Source organism: Neoarius graeffei, chromosome 13, assembly GCF_027579695.1.
Source record: "Neoarius graeffei isolate fNeoGra1 chromosome 13, fNeoGra1.pri, whole genome shotgun sequence".
NCBI classification, from domain to species: Eukaryota; Metazoa; Chordata; class Actinopteri; order Siluriformes; family Ariidae; genus Neoarius; species Neoarius graeffei.
Window position 1 is genome coordinate 46,209,200 of NC_083581.1, and position 17,132 is coordinate 46,226,331.

Here is a 17,132-nt window from a genome sequence, read left to right on the forward strand (position 1 = left end):
TGAGAAAGAAAGACAGATAGGTAAAGGGTGATAGGTCAGACAGAAAGTAACAGATCAATATGAAGATATAAATAATTAGCGATGTCACTCAGAACAAACAAACAAACAAAATAAAAAAACCAAACAAATAAATATGATTATACTGGAAAAGAGCAAAAAAGTTGTACGACGAAACCCATTCGCTCTCCAAGGTGCTGAAACACTTCCTCTGCTGACCATATGGGGGCAACAGAAACCTCACACTACATATTCATCTCATCTCATTATCTGTAGCCGCTTTATCCTGTTCTACAGGGTCGCAGGCAAGCTGGAGCCTATCCCAGCTGACTAGGGGCGAAAGGCGGAGTACACCCTGGACAAGTTGTAGAGGCTTGTTCTTAGTGAGACCTTGAGAAAAGTGCTATAGCTTACACTGACGAAGTCTCTGACCCAAAGTAGCTGTTTCCACTCTCAATGTCCATGTGCTTGGCAATAAATCCACTTGAAACGTCTTGAAAGTTGAACTTTAATCCTCGGTTTAACAATTACAAAGGTTCTAAGATGCAGAGAGTCAGAGAGTCAGGTAAGAAAAACTGTTGGCTTCCACGGCTTCTTGAGATCTACCCTGAGAAGCGCGAGACCGTTCTTATATAGCTGAATGAATTCTAATTCTAATTCTTGAGAAGCATGAGACAGTTCTAATTCTTCACATATGACTTCTAATTCTAATGCTTCTAATTCTAATTCTTCTAACCTTGCCACATGTTATTCATCATTTTAATCATGAAATAAATTACTTATATGAAATTACACACTCAAATGAAATTATTTATACCTTTTAACATAAATTGTAATTCACGTCTATATGAATTCTACTTTGGCCGCTACATACCCGGACCCTAATTGCTTTCTATCCTAGAAACAATTACAACATTGAATGTACTTGACAGTCCTTTTCATTCTGCTTCTTGAAGCAGGCAGAGTTTGGTGATCGGCCGCTCAAGTTCATTCATCTTCGTCTTGACTCGAACCTTGCGGACAACTCCATGTTCGTCCTCCACAGTCTTCACAATTCTTCCCATCAGCCATGATCTTCTGGGGGCTGATTCGTCGACGAAGTTTTGCCAAATTCAGGTGGCTTAAAGCATCGAGTTACTCCAAAGCCAGTGAGCTGTTGGGGTTCTTCGGTCCACTTGGTCCATTGTTGTGCGAGGTGTTCTGGCACAGTGTCATCCCAGGCTGTTCTTAGTCTACACAATTCTTGCAGGATGTTTCTAGCAGGTAGTATGACTGGTGACAACATTCCTAGCGGATCATAGACAGAGCTCATTGTAGACAGGATTCCTCTCCTGGTGAGAGGCTTCTGCTCGATGTTCACCTGAAACTTGAACTGATCTGACTGGATGCACCATTGTACTCCCAAGGCTCTCTTGATGGCGAGTGAGTCCTGGTCGAGATCAAGATCTTTGACTTCTGTTGCTCGGTCCTCAAGCGGAATGGTTAACAACACATTTCGACTGTTGGCCGTCCATTTTGTCAGTCTAAAGCCTCCTGTTTGACAGATGGCCATCAAGTCATGGAGTAGCTTGATCGCTTCCTGTTCTGAGTTAACCGATTTTAGACAATCGTCGATGTAAAAATTGTTCAACACTGTCTCCACAGCTGCTGCATCAAAAGTACTCCTGTTGTCCTCGGCACACCTTCTCAGCGCATAGTTCGCACAGCTGGGTGAGGAGGTGGCTCCGAACAAGTGTACCTCCATTCTGTACTCCTGCAGCTCCTTTGAGATGTCCCCATCAGGCCACCATAAAAACCTGAGAAGGTCTGCGTCTTCAGATGGGACCTTGACCTGGTGGAACATGGCCTCCACATCTGCCATAACTGCGATTGGCTCCTGACGAAATCGTGTTAAGACTCCAACCAGACTGCTTGTCATGTCAGGCCCTTGCAGTAGTTGCTCATTGAGTGTGGTTCCCTGATATGAAGCACCGCAGTCGAATACCACTCGAAGTTTATGCTTCTTGGGGTGGTAGACAGCATGATGTGGAATAAACCACACCTTTCCATCACTCCTGTTAAGCTCTTCGTCTGGGACCTTGACAGCGTATCCCTTGGTTATGACCTGGTTCATGAAGCTGACGTATTCCTCTCGGAACGTCTGGTTTCTCTGAAGCTTCTTTTTCATGTTGAGCGCTCGTTGCTCCGTCATTGCTCTATTGTTAGGCATTTTCACATCTTTGTTTTTCAATGGCAATCCGATAGAGTAGTGACCGTCGACCAGTTTTGTGGATGTGGTGACTCTGTCCATAAACAGTTGATCTTCCTTCGACATTTCAAGCTGCTCTCCTTGAGCATTCTCGGGAAAATCATACTTGAATTGCTGGGTCCACAATTCTTCAAGTCGAGCCACCGATATCTGATTCATTTGGATCTGTGGGTATCCGTCCTTTGACCAGCTTCCGATGTTCTCACGCAGCGACCCGTTCACTGTCCATCCCAAGACTGTACGTACTGCATACGGCCCATCTTTCATGCTGCAGATTACCTCTTTTGGCTCTAAAGCCTTTGCGACATCCGTCCCAATTAGAAGATCGATATCCGCCTTGATCAATGGAATTCGTACACCTCATAAGTGTGGCCACCTATCCACGTCCTCTTGGGTTGGGATATTCTCCTGACTAGCAGGTATGGCCCTTTGCGTAAACACACCAGTGAGCCCGACAAAGTCATCCCCTTCCAGACTGCAGACTTCTAAGTCTGGCAACACCTTGCACGTGACGGTCCTTTGGTCTCCCATAGTGGTAAGTAGGATGTTCACATTTTTTCCTTGCAGGTTAAGGTTGTTGGCTAGCTTGTTAGTGCAAAAGGAGGCATTGCTCCCTGGATCCAGGAACGCATAACAAGTCAGCACCTTGTTGCCTTTCTTTGCCTTCACTCTCACTGGAATGATGGCGAGTACGGTTCCTGCACCCCCGGCCCCCATCTGAGAGCAAGTTTTCCCCGCATCCACGAATCCACTGACCACAGTTTGTTCTTCCTGTAAAGACTCCTCTTTTGGTTCCTCCCTTGAAGTGTCTTCTTTTGGTATGTCTTTAGGGGTCTGCTTTATGTGTAACAGTGTAGGGTGTTTAGCTGAACACATCTCACAGCTCTTCTTTTCTTCACAGGTACTGCTCATGTGTCCTCCTATAAGACAGCTGTAGCAGAGTCCTTTACTCTTAAGGAATTCCAATTTTTCTTTGTGTAGCTTTTTTTGAAGCTTCTTGCACTGTTCCATGGTATGATCTCCCTGACAGAAGATGCACAGTTTCACGAAAGCCATGTTCATGTTTGGTTTCTTCTCTTTAGCTTTCTTGTTCTCGGCACCAGCAACCTCTTTCACTACCTTCTGCTCTTTAGCTTCAGTGGCTAGCATTATGATGGTTTTCTTGCCAGCTGATTTTTCAGGTTGGCGCTTTGTTTGACCTGAGATTTCACCAAACACAGGGTGTGCTGCCATTTCAGCCTGTTTGGTTACAAATGACACCACGTCTTGGAACTTTGTTCGCCGATCTTTCTTCTGAATGTCAATGGCGATGCTCCTGAATTTCTCCCTCAGCCTGTATGGGAGCTTGGAGATGACTGTGCGCATGTTCGCAGCATTCTCCATCTCATCCAAGTACTCTAGATCCGACATTGCATTGTTACAGTTGATCAGAAACAGAGCATATGCTTCAAGTGCCTTAGCGTCATCCGACTTGATAGTAGGCCAATTTAAAGCCTTGTCCAGGTATGCCATCGAGATCTTATATTTGTCACCAAAGCGCTCCTTTAATAATTTCTTGGCTTCAGGGTAGCCCCGTTCAGGGTCCATATGAAAACAGCTGTGCACTAAGCTATTAGGCTGACCACTTGTATGCTGTTCCAAATAATAAAGCCGATCTTTGCTGTTTTCAGTCTTGCTTTCTATGCGATGCTCGAAAGCTCTCATGAATAGATGGTATTCCATTGGATCTCCTTTAAAAACTGGAATATTCGGCGATGGCAATGTAGATAGCTTTTGTTGCTTTATTAGACTCTCAGTTATCTCATTTTGGCGTTGCATGACAGAAGCCAGGTTATCTGTGTTTGCAGAATTGCCCTTTGAAGTAACAGGCTCTTGTCGCACAACAGGCGTTGCATCGGCAGCTATTCCCCTACTATGGCTATGCTGAGATACATTACTAGCCCCACTGCTCCTATTGTGGCTGACATGTTGTCTCTGAGTAGCCGTCAGTGAATCCACTCTACTGCCTTTAGAGCCGCTTGACACACTGAGTCTTCATATTTTCTTAACACAGCTAATCTTGCATCTGATGCAGCGAGCTCTGCTTGTAACTCCAACTCTTCTTTTTTAGCTTTGAGTCGTAGCTCCTGCTCTTCCAAAGCCCTTTTCTGTTTTTCCTTTTCTGCTTTGAGCCGTAGCTCCTGCTCTTCCTTTTTAGCTTTGAGCCGTAGCTCCTGCTCTTCCAAAGCCCTTTTCTGTTTCAATGTGGCTGTCTTGGTTAACAAAGCAGCTTTCTCCATTTCAACTTTTAAGCGCTCAGCGCGAGCTGATGATACTACAGAAGCAGAAGAGACAGCCTTGGCTTTTTTACTCTTTCTGGATGTAACTGAAACGCTATCTTCAGGATTTACCTCATTGTTCACTCTTTCAGACTCTTCTATGCGAAGCGTTGCATCCTGTATCCAGAGGTGGAAAGTAACGAATTACATTACTCACGTTACTGTACTTGAGTAGCTTTTTTGTGTACTTATACTTTTTCAAGTAATTTTTAAAGAGTGTACTTTTACTTTTACTTAAGTATGTTTTCTTTTAAGTAGTGTACTTCGGTACATTTTACATCACAACCGTTACTGAGTAAAAAATAAAAATTAAAAATTAAAAAAAGGCTAAAACGGAGAAGGGGAAATGCGTTCTGGAAATGAATCATGGGAAGGACAGTTGTCGCGCGCGCGAGTCTCACACAGACGATGGCGGACATGGAGGAGACCGAGGAACCTGTGGTGGACAACCCTGCAGAAAACGCAATTTCTTCCAGTAATGAAGTGCACCCCTGGCCCTACATACGTGATCACTTCAGCTTCATAGAGAAAAGGGGTGACAGTTTCATTATGCAATGCAGATTATGTGTGCCCAAGAAGACAACCATTGCGGCATACAAAAATTCGACGTCTAATCTGCGCAAGCATGTTGAGGTAAGTATTGTCACTGGCATCATAATGTTTCCTTTCCATAGTAAAACCGACAATAGGCTGGTTATATTCCAAAAATAGTGGATGGCATTACTAATGTTGAAGTAGCAACCTGTTGGTACTGTAACGTAACGGTAACTAGTCTGTTATTCGGTTGGCTAATCATGCAAGCAAGTTAGCTCGCCAACCTGACGTGATCAGTCCTCCTACCATTCTACATCCAACAGGCCAGAAAGGAATACCAAGCAAAACAAATAATGTTTGAATTGAAACGGTTGCAACGGTTTTCGGTGCTGAAACCAACTTTTCGTTACCCCTAGCATGGTTTATTAATCCTTTTCATTTGTTCAATAACACACAGTGCACACAGGCAAGCTACGAGATTTCGGCGCAACATTTCACTTTCATATTTCGTGTACAATGCTTTGTGTGGTCAGGGCGATGTAAACGACATGACTGTGTGTAGTGGGTCATATTCGAGGCTGTGTTGCGCTCGGCCACAGATTTGAATTGAAGCATAGCACACTCATTGCTCTCATTGTAGCTAGTACAGATGAACCGGTGCCACAAAAGACAATGCCTTGTAAGTTATCCTGCTGTAGTAAGGGCTTTCCTTGCTAGCAGTTGAGAAATGCAAACTTGCAAACTAGTTATTTGGCGTCCCTGTTAACCCTAACCATCTCAACCTATTGTCCTGCGTCTGAGAACATTGTAATTCATGATAGAGTATGGTATTTTGATTAACGGACACTTTCTTCCCTCCGTTTTCTAGAATAGCCTAACTTTATTCACACACTATCGGTGAATCCGCATATGCTGTTCGCGACAGTGTCGATGGAAGGAGAAAGCCCGTCTCCGTTTTTCTCTGTTTACATGGTTTTTTTTTTTACTCCACTTTTGCCAGAGTGGAAGCCCTAAATCTGCTACATTAGCATCCTCAGAACGAATTAACACATTACAACTGCTTAAGTTGTATCTGTTCTTTTATTAGATCATTATTCCTCTTCTTTTTCATTTTTGCACAACACAATGGAGGCAGAAAACACCCATTGTTAAAAGTAACGTTTTACTTTTACTCAAAGTACATTTTAAATGATCTACTTTTTACTTTTACTTGAGTAGATTTTTTGTCTGGTAACTTTACTTGTACTTAAGTAAAATTTAATCAGAGTAACAGTACTTGTACTTGAGTATAATATTTTAGTACTCTTTCCACCTCTGCCTGTATCCATGATCTAACCTCTTGCACAAAATTGCATTGCTCATCATATCTTGGCTGAAACCAATTACTTTGATCTGCATTCATATTCTGTGTGCATCCAAGTTGACTGTACAGGTCTTTGACATCAGCATTATCTTACTGAATTCTCCTATCAGCTCTTCATACTTGGTTAACAATTCCTTTGTTATAATTTCCACGTTTGCATCATCATCCATTAACTCACGCAATTCGTTTCTTTTCTCAGTCAGTTTCCTTAGCTTTGCTCTTCTGGAGCTGATTCTTGTCCGCAGACTATTTTCCAATGACACTTGTGTTGGTTTACCCTGACGTTTTTCCCCTAGACGGCTTACCGTCCTTTCCTTTTCATCCGTCATGATTGCTTTGAACGTCGGTCCGGTTTTTTGTTCCGATTCCACTTGCAACAGTCACGTTGCAACCACGTCCACTTGTCAATCACCAGTCACGAGTGTAGCACGTGATCGTGCTAGTTCAGAAGTCCCTCGGTAAATCCCTCGATGAATCTTCTTTCCAGTTTCAGCGAACCTCTCCAGCGTTTTGTAATCCGACGTCAAGCGAGTTTTTCTTACTATTGTAGAGGCTTGTTCTTAGTGAGACCTTGAGAAAAGTGCTATAGCTTACACTGACGAAGTCTCTGACCCAAAGTAGCTGTTTCCACTCTCAATGTCCATGTGCCTGGCAATAAATCCACTTGAAACGTCTTGAAAGTTGAACTTTAATCCTCGGTTTAACAATTACAAAGGTTCCAAGATGCAGAGAGTCAGTGAGTCAGAGAGTCAGGTAAGAAAAACTGTTGGCTTCCACGGCTTCTCGAGATCTACCCTGAGAAGCGCGAGACCGTTCTTATATAGCTGAATGAATTCTAATTCTAGAGAAGCATGAGACAGTTCTAATTCTTCACATCTCATCTCATCTCATCTCATCTCATTATCTCTAGCCGCTTTATCCTTCTACAGGGTCGCAGGCAAGCTGGAGCCTATCCCAACTGACTACGGGCGAAAGGCGGGGTACACCCTGGACAAGTCGCCAGGTCATCGCAGGGCTGACACATAGACACAGACAACCATTCACACTCACATTCACACCTACGGTCAATTTAGAGTCACCAGTTAACCTAACCTGCATGTCTTTGGACTGTGGGGGAAACCGGAGTACCCGGAGGAAACCCACGCGGACACGGGGAGAACATGCAAACTCCACACAGAAAGGCCCTCGCCGGCCCCGGGGCTCGAACCCAGGACCTTCTTGCTGTGAGGCGACAGCGCTAACCACTACACCACCGTGCCGCCCTTAATTCTTCACATATGACTTCTAATTCTAATTCTAATGCTTCTAATTCTAATTCTTCTAACCTTGCCACATGTTATTCATCATTTTAATCATGAAATAAATTACTTATATGAAATTACACACTCAAATGAAATTATTTATACCTTTTAACATAAATTCTAATTCACATCTATATGAATTCTACTTTGGCCGCTACACAAGTCACCAGATCATCACAGGGCTGACACACAGACACAGACAACCATTCACACTCACATTCACACCTACGGTCAATTTAGAGTCACCAGTTAACCTAACCTGCATGTCATTGGACTGTGGGGGAAACCGGAGCACCTGGAGGAAACCCACGCGGGCACGGGGAGAATATGCAAACTAAAGGCCCTCGTCGGCCACGGGGCTCGAACCCGGACCTTCTTGCTGTGAGGCGACAGCGCTAACCACTACATCACCGTGCCACCCTATTATTATTATTATTATTGTTGTTGTTGTTGTTGTCATTTATTTATTTTTACACTACTACTGAATAAACACTATAAACATTTCAGTTATAAAGGGAGTTGGGATTAGGGAGTGGGGTAAAAGGGATTGGGGGTAAGGATTAGGGATAGCCCTCTGCCATAAACAATTTGAGCACAGAAAAAAAGACAGAAGTACCTTTGTAGGTGATATATGTGTATGCAGTGGGTAACCATGGGTACCATCCATAGGCGCGTGGCTTGCGTCACTAAGGTGCAAAATCTCACCACTCTTTCCAGATGTTATGTGGGCAGGGCTGTGCTCTGGGGGCGGGGACTCTTCATCTTGATACCGGTATTTCTGCAGAAAAGAGAGGAAGTACTTCAGTCAGAATTCTAATGTCTCCCTGATTACTTCTGCTTTTTCTTAGTTTTCACAAAACTCTGAGTTTTGCTAGAGCTGTGTATGTTTGCTAATCTAATGCCCTAGTTTTTCTTGTCTTCTAGATTCTTTATTTCTTTGTGTCCTAATTATGTACTCTAGGAAAGAGAACGTGTAACTCTCGATGCCTAGATCTTTGTTTCTAGAAACCTAGCTTTATAGTCTCTGTCCTCTAACTCCCTTGATTATTGTTTTAGACACCAATGTTTTTTTTAAATCTAAGATCTACACTTATGCTTACTGAATTTCTAATATCTTGGGTTTTTTAGCGTTCCATTATTTGTTTGTTTGTATGTTTGTTTGTGTTTTTATTTGCTTGTCTGCTAGTTCTAGCTCTTCAGGTTCCCAGTTTCTTGACATCCTTGTGTTTCTTGTGTTCCTTAACCCTGAGTTTACAAATTTCTCATATGTAGAGAGTGTATCTCTCTCTCTCTCTCTCTCTCTCTCTCTCTCTGCTCCTTATGTCTAGATTTCTATCCAGTTATTTCAATTAAAAATGGAAAATATTTGAAAAATAAAATTTTTTTTTGAAAATGGCATCAAAGGAAATCAAACCAATAGGAAAAAATCAAAATAGTAACATTTTCATCTATTAACATCAATATAATTTTTAAATGTGAAAAATATAATGCAAGTAAAACAGATAATACTTTCAAACTAATCAAAATAAAGCATTTGTAAATTAGAAAATAAACAAGCAAAAATTATATATAATACCATCATAAATAAATATAATAAAAACATTTATAATTATTCATTGAAATACAATAAAATTAGTAGGAAATAGTTGTAAAATAAAAATAAATGAAATGATTTAGGAAATTAAACAAATATTAAATAATTAAAAACATGAAACTACTAGGAAAAGGAATCTTAAATAATGATGTGCAAAAATAAGACATACAAAAATGATTTGTAAAAAAAAAAAAAATACAAACAGACCAAAAATGAATTAAATAAATTGTGTGTGTGTGTGTGTGTGTGTGTGTGTGTGTGTGGTGGGGGTATAACATTTTTTTTTTTAAATAAATACGACCACACACAGACACACACACACGCACCTGTAACCACATCATGGACATTTTATACAAGTATTCAGTGTATAATTCAGTGACGCACAAATGTTAGTGTTTCAGTGTGAACAGTGTGTACGTGTGAAACAGGAGCAGGTGCGAGAAAGGCATGAGGACAGAGAAGCACTGCTAACTGGAACACGAATGAAGTGTCAATGATTTAATCAAGATATCGAGCGCCATTATCATTATAAACACACACACACACACACACACAGTCTGTCTCTTTCTCTCTGTTTCTTACCTGTGTGTCCTATAGCTCTGTCTTCTGGAGATGAGGTCAGAGAGACACACTGTCCTACTTCCTGATTTACTACCCGCCTCCTTCTCTCTCTCTCTCCTCTCTCTCGCTCTCTGTATCTCTCTCTCCCTCTTTGTATTCCTCCTTCTCTCTCTCTCTCTGTATCCCTCCTTCTCTCTCTCTCTGTATCTCTCTCACTCTCTATATCCCTCCTCCTCTCTGTATTGCTCCCCCCCCTTGTCAAAATTTCAAATTCATAAACTGCTTTATTAGCATTAATTGTAGTTACCTGTTGCCAAAGCACTGAGTGGAGTAAGGAGACAAAAAAGAACAAGATAACAACAATGATAATGGAATGCAGTTGCAATCAGAAGTTAACATACATGACTTAATGAAGTTTACAGACATAAATGTCATCATGGACATGAATATCATGACAATACTGGGCTTATAGTGATTTCACTAAATGGTTCTTTTTCTGTGGCAGAATGTTTGCACAACATGCATCTTTAACGGGGGGGGGGGGGGGGGGGGGGTAATTTGGTGCACAAGTTTTAATTTATTTTGAGTTTATTTTCCGAAATCAACACTGGGTCAAAAATATACATACAGCACACGTAATATTTGGTTAAATGTTCCTTCGCAAGTTTCAACTTGACCAGATGCTTTTGACTGCAACTGTATATAAATAATTCATACTAACATAACTTAATAATCTTACAGTTAGATCAATAAAAACCAACAAATCAGGAAACAACCATACAGACAAATGAACAAATCCATACAAATTCATGTACTACACATGTTACTACAAATATTACACATATTTGCACTGTATTATTGTTTTGCAACATATTTACATTAATTACATTACATTTATATTCACAGATTGTGACAGTTACCGTGGATATAAAAAGTCAACACACTCCTGTTAAAATGGTAGATTTTTGTGAAGTGAAAAATGAAACTAAGATAAATCATATCAGAATTTTTTCCACCTTCAATTTGAAATTACGATGTATAAAATTAAAGGTGCCATAGAATGTGTTTATCCAATATTTTAAATTGTCCTCTGATTTCTAAATATGTAACTTTGGTCGGGGTGAAAAAAACAAACAAACAAAAAAACCCAGATGCAGTTTTACATGCACATTTACAGCCCTATCATTTGGCCCTAAAATGAAACAAGCTGTTTTCCTTTTATTGGTGGGCTCATTAATACGTTACTGAGCTCTACTCTGATTGGCTGGTTCGCAGCATGTGTGCATCATTAGGGCGTGGACGTGGACATGGACATGATGTGGTGTGCTCTGGGAACTGCAATCTGTAAATGCGACCTAGACGTGCCACTCAGAAGCACTGTCCAGCACCAACATGACAGTCGATTTATCTTACACTGCAATCAATTTCTTTGACTGGGACACAGACAGGAAAATAAGAAGATTTATCACATGTACACTTAAGCACAGTGAAATTCCTCTATGCATTTAACCCATCTGAAGCAGTGAACACACACACACACACACACACACACACACACACACACACACACACACACACACACACACACACACACACACATACCCAGAGCAGTGGGCAGCTATGCTACAGCACCCGGGGAGCAGTTGGGGGTTAGGTGCCTCACTCAAAGGCACTTCAGCCCAAGGCCACCCCATATTAACCCAATCGCATGTCTTTGGACTGTGGGGGAAACCGGAGCACCCAGAGGAAACCCACGCAGACACGGGGAGAACATGCAAACTCCACACAGAAAGGCCCTCATCGGCTACTGGGCTCGAACCCAGAACCTTCTTGCTGTGAGGTGACAGTGCTAACCGCTACACCACCGTGCCGTGCTGAAACTGATCCTCCATGTATATAAATTACAGTGGTGCTTGAAAGTTTGTGAACCCTTTAGAATTTTCTATATTTCTGCATAAATATGACCTAAAACATCATCAGATTTTCACATGAGTCCTAAAAGTAGATAAAGAGAACCCAGTTAAACAAATGACACAAAAATATTATACTTGGTCATTTATTTATTGAGGAAAATGATCCAATATTACATATCTGTGAGTGGCAAAAGTATGTGAACCTTTGCTTTCAGTATCTGGTGTGACCCCCTTGTGCAGCAATAACTACAACTAAATGTTTCCGGTAACTGTTGATCAGTCCTGCACACCGGCTTGGAGGAATTTTAGCCCATTCTTCCGTACAGAACAGCTTTAATCCTGGGATGTTGGTGGGTTTCCTCAAATGAACTGCTCGCTTCAGGTCCTTCCACAACATTTCCATTGGATTAAGGTCAGGACTTTGACTTGGCCATTCCAAAACATTAACTTTATTCTTCTTTAACCATTCTTTGGTACAACGACTTGTGTGCTTAGGGTCGTTGTCTTGCTGCATCACCCACCTTCTCTTGAGATTCAGTTCATGGACAGATGTCCTGACATTTTCCTTTAGAATTCGCTGGTGTAATTCAGAATTCATTGTTCCATTAATGATGGCAAGCCATCCTGGCCCAGATGCAGCAAAACAGGCCCAAACCATGATACTACCACCACCATGTTTCACAGATGGGATAAGGTTCTTATGCTGGAATGCAGTGTTTTCCTTTCTCCAAATACAATGCTTCTCATTTAAACCAAAAAGTTCTATTTTGGTCTCATCCGTCCACAAAACATTTTTCCAATAGCCCGCTGGCTTGTCCACGTGATCTTTAGCAAACTGCAGAAGAGCAGCAATGTTCTTTTTGGAGAGCAGTGGCTTTCTCCTTGCAACCCTGCCATGCACACCATTGTTGTTCAGTGTTCTCCTGATGATGGACTCATGAACATTAACATTAGCCAATGTGAGAGAGGCCTTCAGTTGCTTAGAAGTTACCCTGGGGTCCTTTGTGACCTCGCCGACTATTATACACCTTGCTCTTGGAGTGATCTTTGCTGGTCGACCACTCCTAGGGAGGGTAACAATGGTCTTGAATTTCCTCCTTTTGTACACCCATCTGTCTGACTGTAGATTGGTGGAGTCCAAACTCTTTAGAGATGGTTTTGTAACCTTGTCCAGCCTGATGAGCATCAACAACGCTTTTTCTGAGGTCCTCAGAAATCTGCTTTGTTCATGCCATGATACACTTCCACAAACATGTGTTGTGAAGATCAGACTTTGATAGATCCCTGTTCTTTAAATAAAACAGGGTGCCCACTTACACCTGATTGTCATCCCATTGATTGAAAACACCTGACTCTAATTTCACCTTCAAATTAACTGCTAATCCTAGAGGTTCACATACTTTTGCCACTCACAGATATGTAATATTGGATCATTTTCCTCAATAAATAAATGCCAAAGTATAATATTTTTGTCTCATTTGTTTAACTGGGTTCTCTTTATCTACTTTTAGGACTTGTGTGAAATCTGATGATGTTTTAGGTCATATTTATGCAGAAATATAGAAAATTCTAAAGGGTTCACAAACTTTCAAGCACCACTGTAGGTCGTCATACTGTCTAGTTAACTATGCTAGCTACTTAGAGCTTGCTAGTAGCTAACGTTACCCATACAGTACTTGCTACTTGCTTTTGAGCTCGACAACAAGACAATGTGAATTAAACTTCTTAGCTAACTATGAAACTTTCAATTTAAGATGATCTGGCTTCAACTGTCAAAAAGTGGATAAAACCATGCAGCATGGCTAGCTATTTACCTCCGCCTTTTTCTGACGAGAGTGGGGTCACGATCCACTCTGTGCAGTGAAAAGCCAGGTCGCTCCACTATGGCATCGGGCATAGTTTCATTTAATCATGTCTCACCGAGGAAGAAAGCAGATATAGTTGAAAAGTCCTTTGTCGTTCTTACCAGCAGTTATAATTTGTCCATTTTGTTGTGAGTTGGAGAGAAGTATTCTGGGGAGCGCCAGTTGAAAGCTACATTTCCCATGAGCACACTGCCTCAGCATCGCTTTGCTGTGGAAGGACATGTGGTGATTCCCTTGGTGAGTTTCTCGGGAGAATTTCCGTGTGTATACATGAAAAGTACAGAAGATTAATATTGTGATGTTACGTATGCCCCTGATGTATAGGAGCTCATCCCATCAAAATCCACATCTCTGAAGATAGATAGATAGATAGATAGATAGATAGATAGATAGATAGATAGATAGATAGATAGATAGATATTTATTGTATTGATCCTGAAGGAAATTTAAGACAGAGCTAAAGGCTAGGCAGCCACTGGTGTTGGTTGGGTGAGTAATACAGCCTGAGCTAGAATATGGGCTGGTGTATGCAAATTATTTTTGAAGGGAGGATTAACATTAATGAGTCTTGACTGTTATGAAACAGTCAAGGACTTTGTTTTCCATTCTATGGCATCTTTAAGTGAAAAAAAATCAGAAAGATTTTTGGGAAAATATGAAAAACAAAAAAGTTATAAGTTAGACAGTTAGCTGGTTGCATAAATGTGCACAGCCTTTTATAATTGGGCATGTTCAAAAGTAATTATCACACAGCTGTTATCAATTAAATTATTCCGATTAACTACAAACAGAAATCAGCTCTTTCTGTAGGATTTTCTCAACATCTTCTTGGTTTCATCTTACTGCTGAAGCCAGGGTCCACAAAGAGCTTACAGACCATATACAGTCAGTGGTGGTTCTAGCTTCTAGCAGAACCCCATACTTAAGAGAATATAGTAATGCATCGATCTGATTTTTGATGGCTTGACTGTACGACATACATACGTATGTATGATGAACATGTACCACCACAGGGAACCCAACTGTAAGTGCAAGGCAATATACAGTGGTGCTTGAAAGTTTGTGAATCCTTTAGAAATTTCTATATTTCTGCAGAAATATGACCTAAAACATCATCAAATTTTCACACAAAAGAGAGCCCAGTTAAACAAATGAGACAAAAATATTATACTTGGGCATTTATTTATTGAGGAAAATGATCCAATATTACATATCTGTGAGTGGCAAAAGTATGTGAACTTCTAGGATTAGCAGTTAATTTGAAGGTGAAATTAGAGTCAGGTGTTTTCAATCAATGGGATGACAATCAGGTGTGAGTGGGCACCCTGTTTTATTTAAAGAACAGGGATCTATCAAAGTCTGATCTTCACAACACATGTTTGTGGAAGTGTAGCATGGCACGAACAAAGGAGATTTCTGAGGACCTCAGAAAAAGCGTTGTTGATGCTCATCAGGCTGGAAAAGGTTACAAAACCATCTCTAAAGAGTTTGGACTCCACCAATCCACAGTCAGACAGATTGTGTACAAATGGAGGAAATTCAAGACCACTGTTACCCTCCCCAGGAGTGGTCAACCAACAAAGATCACTCCAAGAGCAAGGCGTGTAATAGTCGGTGAGGTCACAAAGGACCCCAGGGTAACTTTAAAGCAACTGAAGGCCTCTCTCACATTGGCTAATGTTTATGTTCATGTAAATGCAGGAAGAGTTTTCTTGAAAGCATGTTAGCAAACAGATCCAAAATGTAGATAGTAAGTCAGTAAGTAATGTTTATTTATAAAGCACATTTAAAAACACAGTTTTAAACTGACCAAAGTGCTGTACAGAGTTAATAAAACAAGAAGGAATAAATAATCACAGAAAAGGGATAACACACGCAATTATAAACAAAACCACAAATATAAGTACACAGGAGTTTTGAGAAATAGAGTAGGAAAAGGGGGTTAAGACGAAGGAAAAGCCAGAGTATAAAGGTAAGTTTTAAGTTGGGATTTGAAAATTAAAATGGAAGAGGCACTTTTAACATTAGAAGGTAATTGGTTCCATAGACATGGAGCGGCAACAGAGAAAGCCCTGTCACCTTTCGTTTTCATGCGTGTTCTAGGCAGGGCCACGTTAACCCTTGCCAAGGCCCTGGGCAGACACCCTCCCGAGGCCCCACCCCTGCCTGTTGTCAACTGCGCTCAGCAAATTCACCCCCTCAGACGTGCCTGTCTAACTAGACACAGAAACTTAAATAATGACAGTGGCACAATTAGAAATACTATTGAACAATAAAACTTTATATCCATCAACACATTTAATCGAGAAAAAGCAATGGTGAAATAGGCAATTGCATGGTGAAAAAATCCATCAGACATCACGGTTAACAAGTCTGGTTAACTAAAGTTTAGCCTCAAGAAGCCTTTGAATGAGTGAGTCAATGAACAACATGTCAAGAACATAACCTAGGCCCAGGGCCGCTGACAGCTTTGGCTGGGCCCGGGACAAAATGCTCTGAATGGGCCCCCCCGGGCCAACCCCCCCCCCCCACACACACACACACCTCTCTTATCCCAGTCTCTACTCACTCCAACCCTTAAATGACAGGTATTCAAAAACCATTCAACCGGTCAACAACCATTTCATTTTCATTTCAACCATTTCATTTTCATAGTCTATAATCACGCGATTGGGGTGCTCTTGAAGGAGCAGCGATGGACGGGGGATTTCGGGTAGGGCTGGGGGCGAACATAGTATACTGTGCGTGCATACTGTCCAGTGTGAAAAGCAGAGAAGAACACACCGCTCGAGAAACGGCGGGATATGATTGCGGGCTAATGTGAATATTCTTAGCTTCAATCAGATATATGAAACACAATGTTATTAAGCCGTTGTGGTTATGAAATGATTCAATGCCCTGTGCGTTTGATATGGTGTTCAGTGTGACTTGCTCTCCCCTCGTTTGTAACATGAATTGCGTGCCGCGCGTGCCTTGGTTGGGGTTACTTTACGGGGCTGGAAAAAGTTGGCTGTGTCTTACCTGGCTCAGCTGCCCCACTGCCTTTGCTAGTACCTGCTGCATCATCCGAATCTTTTTTAAAATATTTATGCAGTGAGCCCCTGAGTCTCTTGGTTTCTTCCTCTCTTTTTCTCTTTTCTTTTCTTTTCTTTTCTGTGCTCCTGACTTGTGCATGTTGGCAAATAGCACGCATGCTGATTGTCTAAGCGCTATGATCGAACGATGTCGTTTTTTTCCCCTTAATCAAAGAGTCAGACCAAACCATTTTTGCATTAGGGGTGGTAGGGGGTTCTTGACGCCTTTTTCAAAGACAATAAAGGCAAAAGATCTAGAAATCATTTATTGAATGCAAATATAGCACATTTCTCCCCCAAATCAACACATTTTGAAATGAAATAAAATAATTAAATCCCAACTTCATGAGAGCCCAGTTTTGGG

General features: G+C 41.3%; 1 protein-coding gene across 2 annotated transcripts in view; it reads right to left on the reverse strand.

Annotated features, from left to right (window-relative positions):
• Positions 1 to 17,132, reverse strand: part of dlg4b (discs, large homolog 4b (Drosophila)) — a 106,242-nt gene that overhangs the window by 35,507 nt on the left and 53,603 nt on the right. The window contains exon 6 of one of the 2 annotated variants that reach the window (XM_060936864.1): positions 8,422 to 8,539. In XM_060936864.1, coding sequence (XP_060792847.1) covers positions 8,422 to 8,539 — 118 coding nt within the window. Of the gene's footprint in view, positions 1 to 8,377; positions 8,540 to 17,132 lie in introns of both variants that reach the window. The other variant, XM_060936863.1, reaches the window with a different exon arrangement.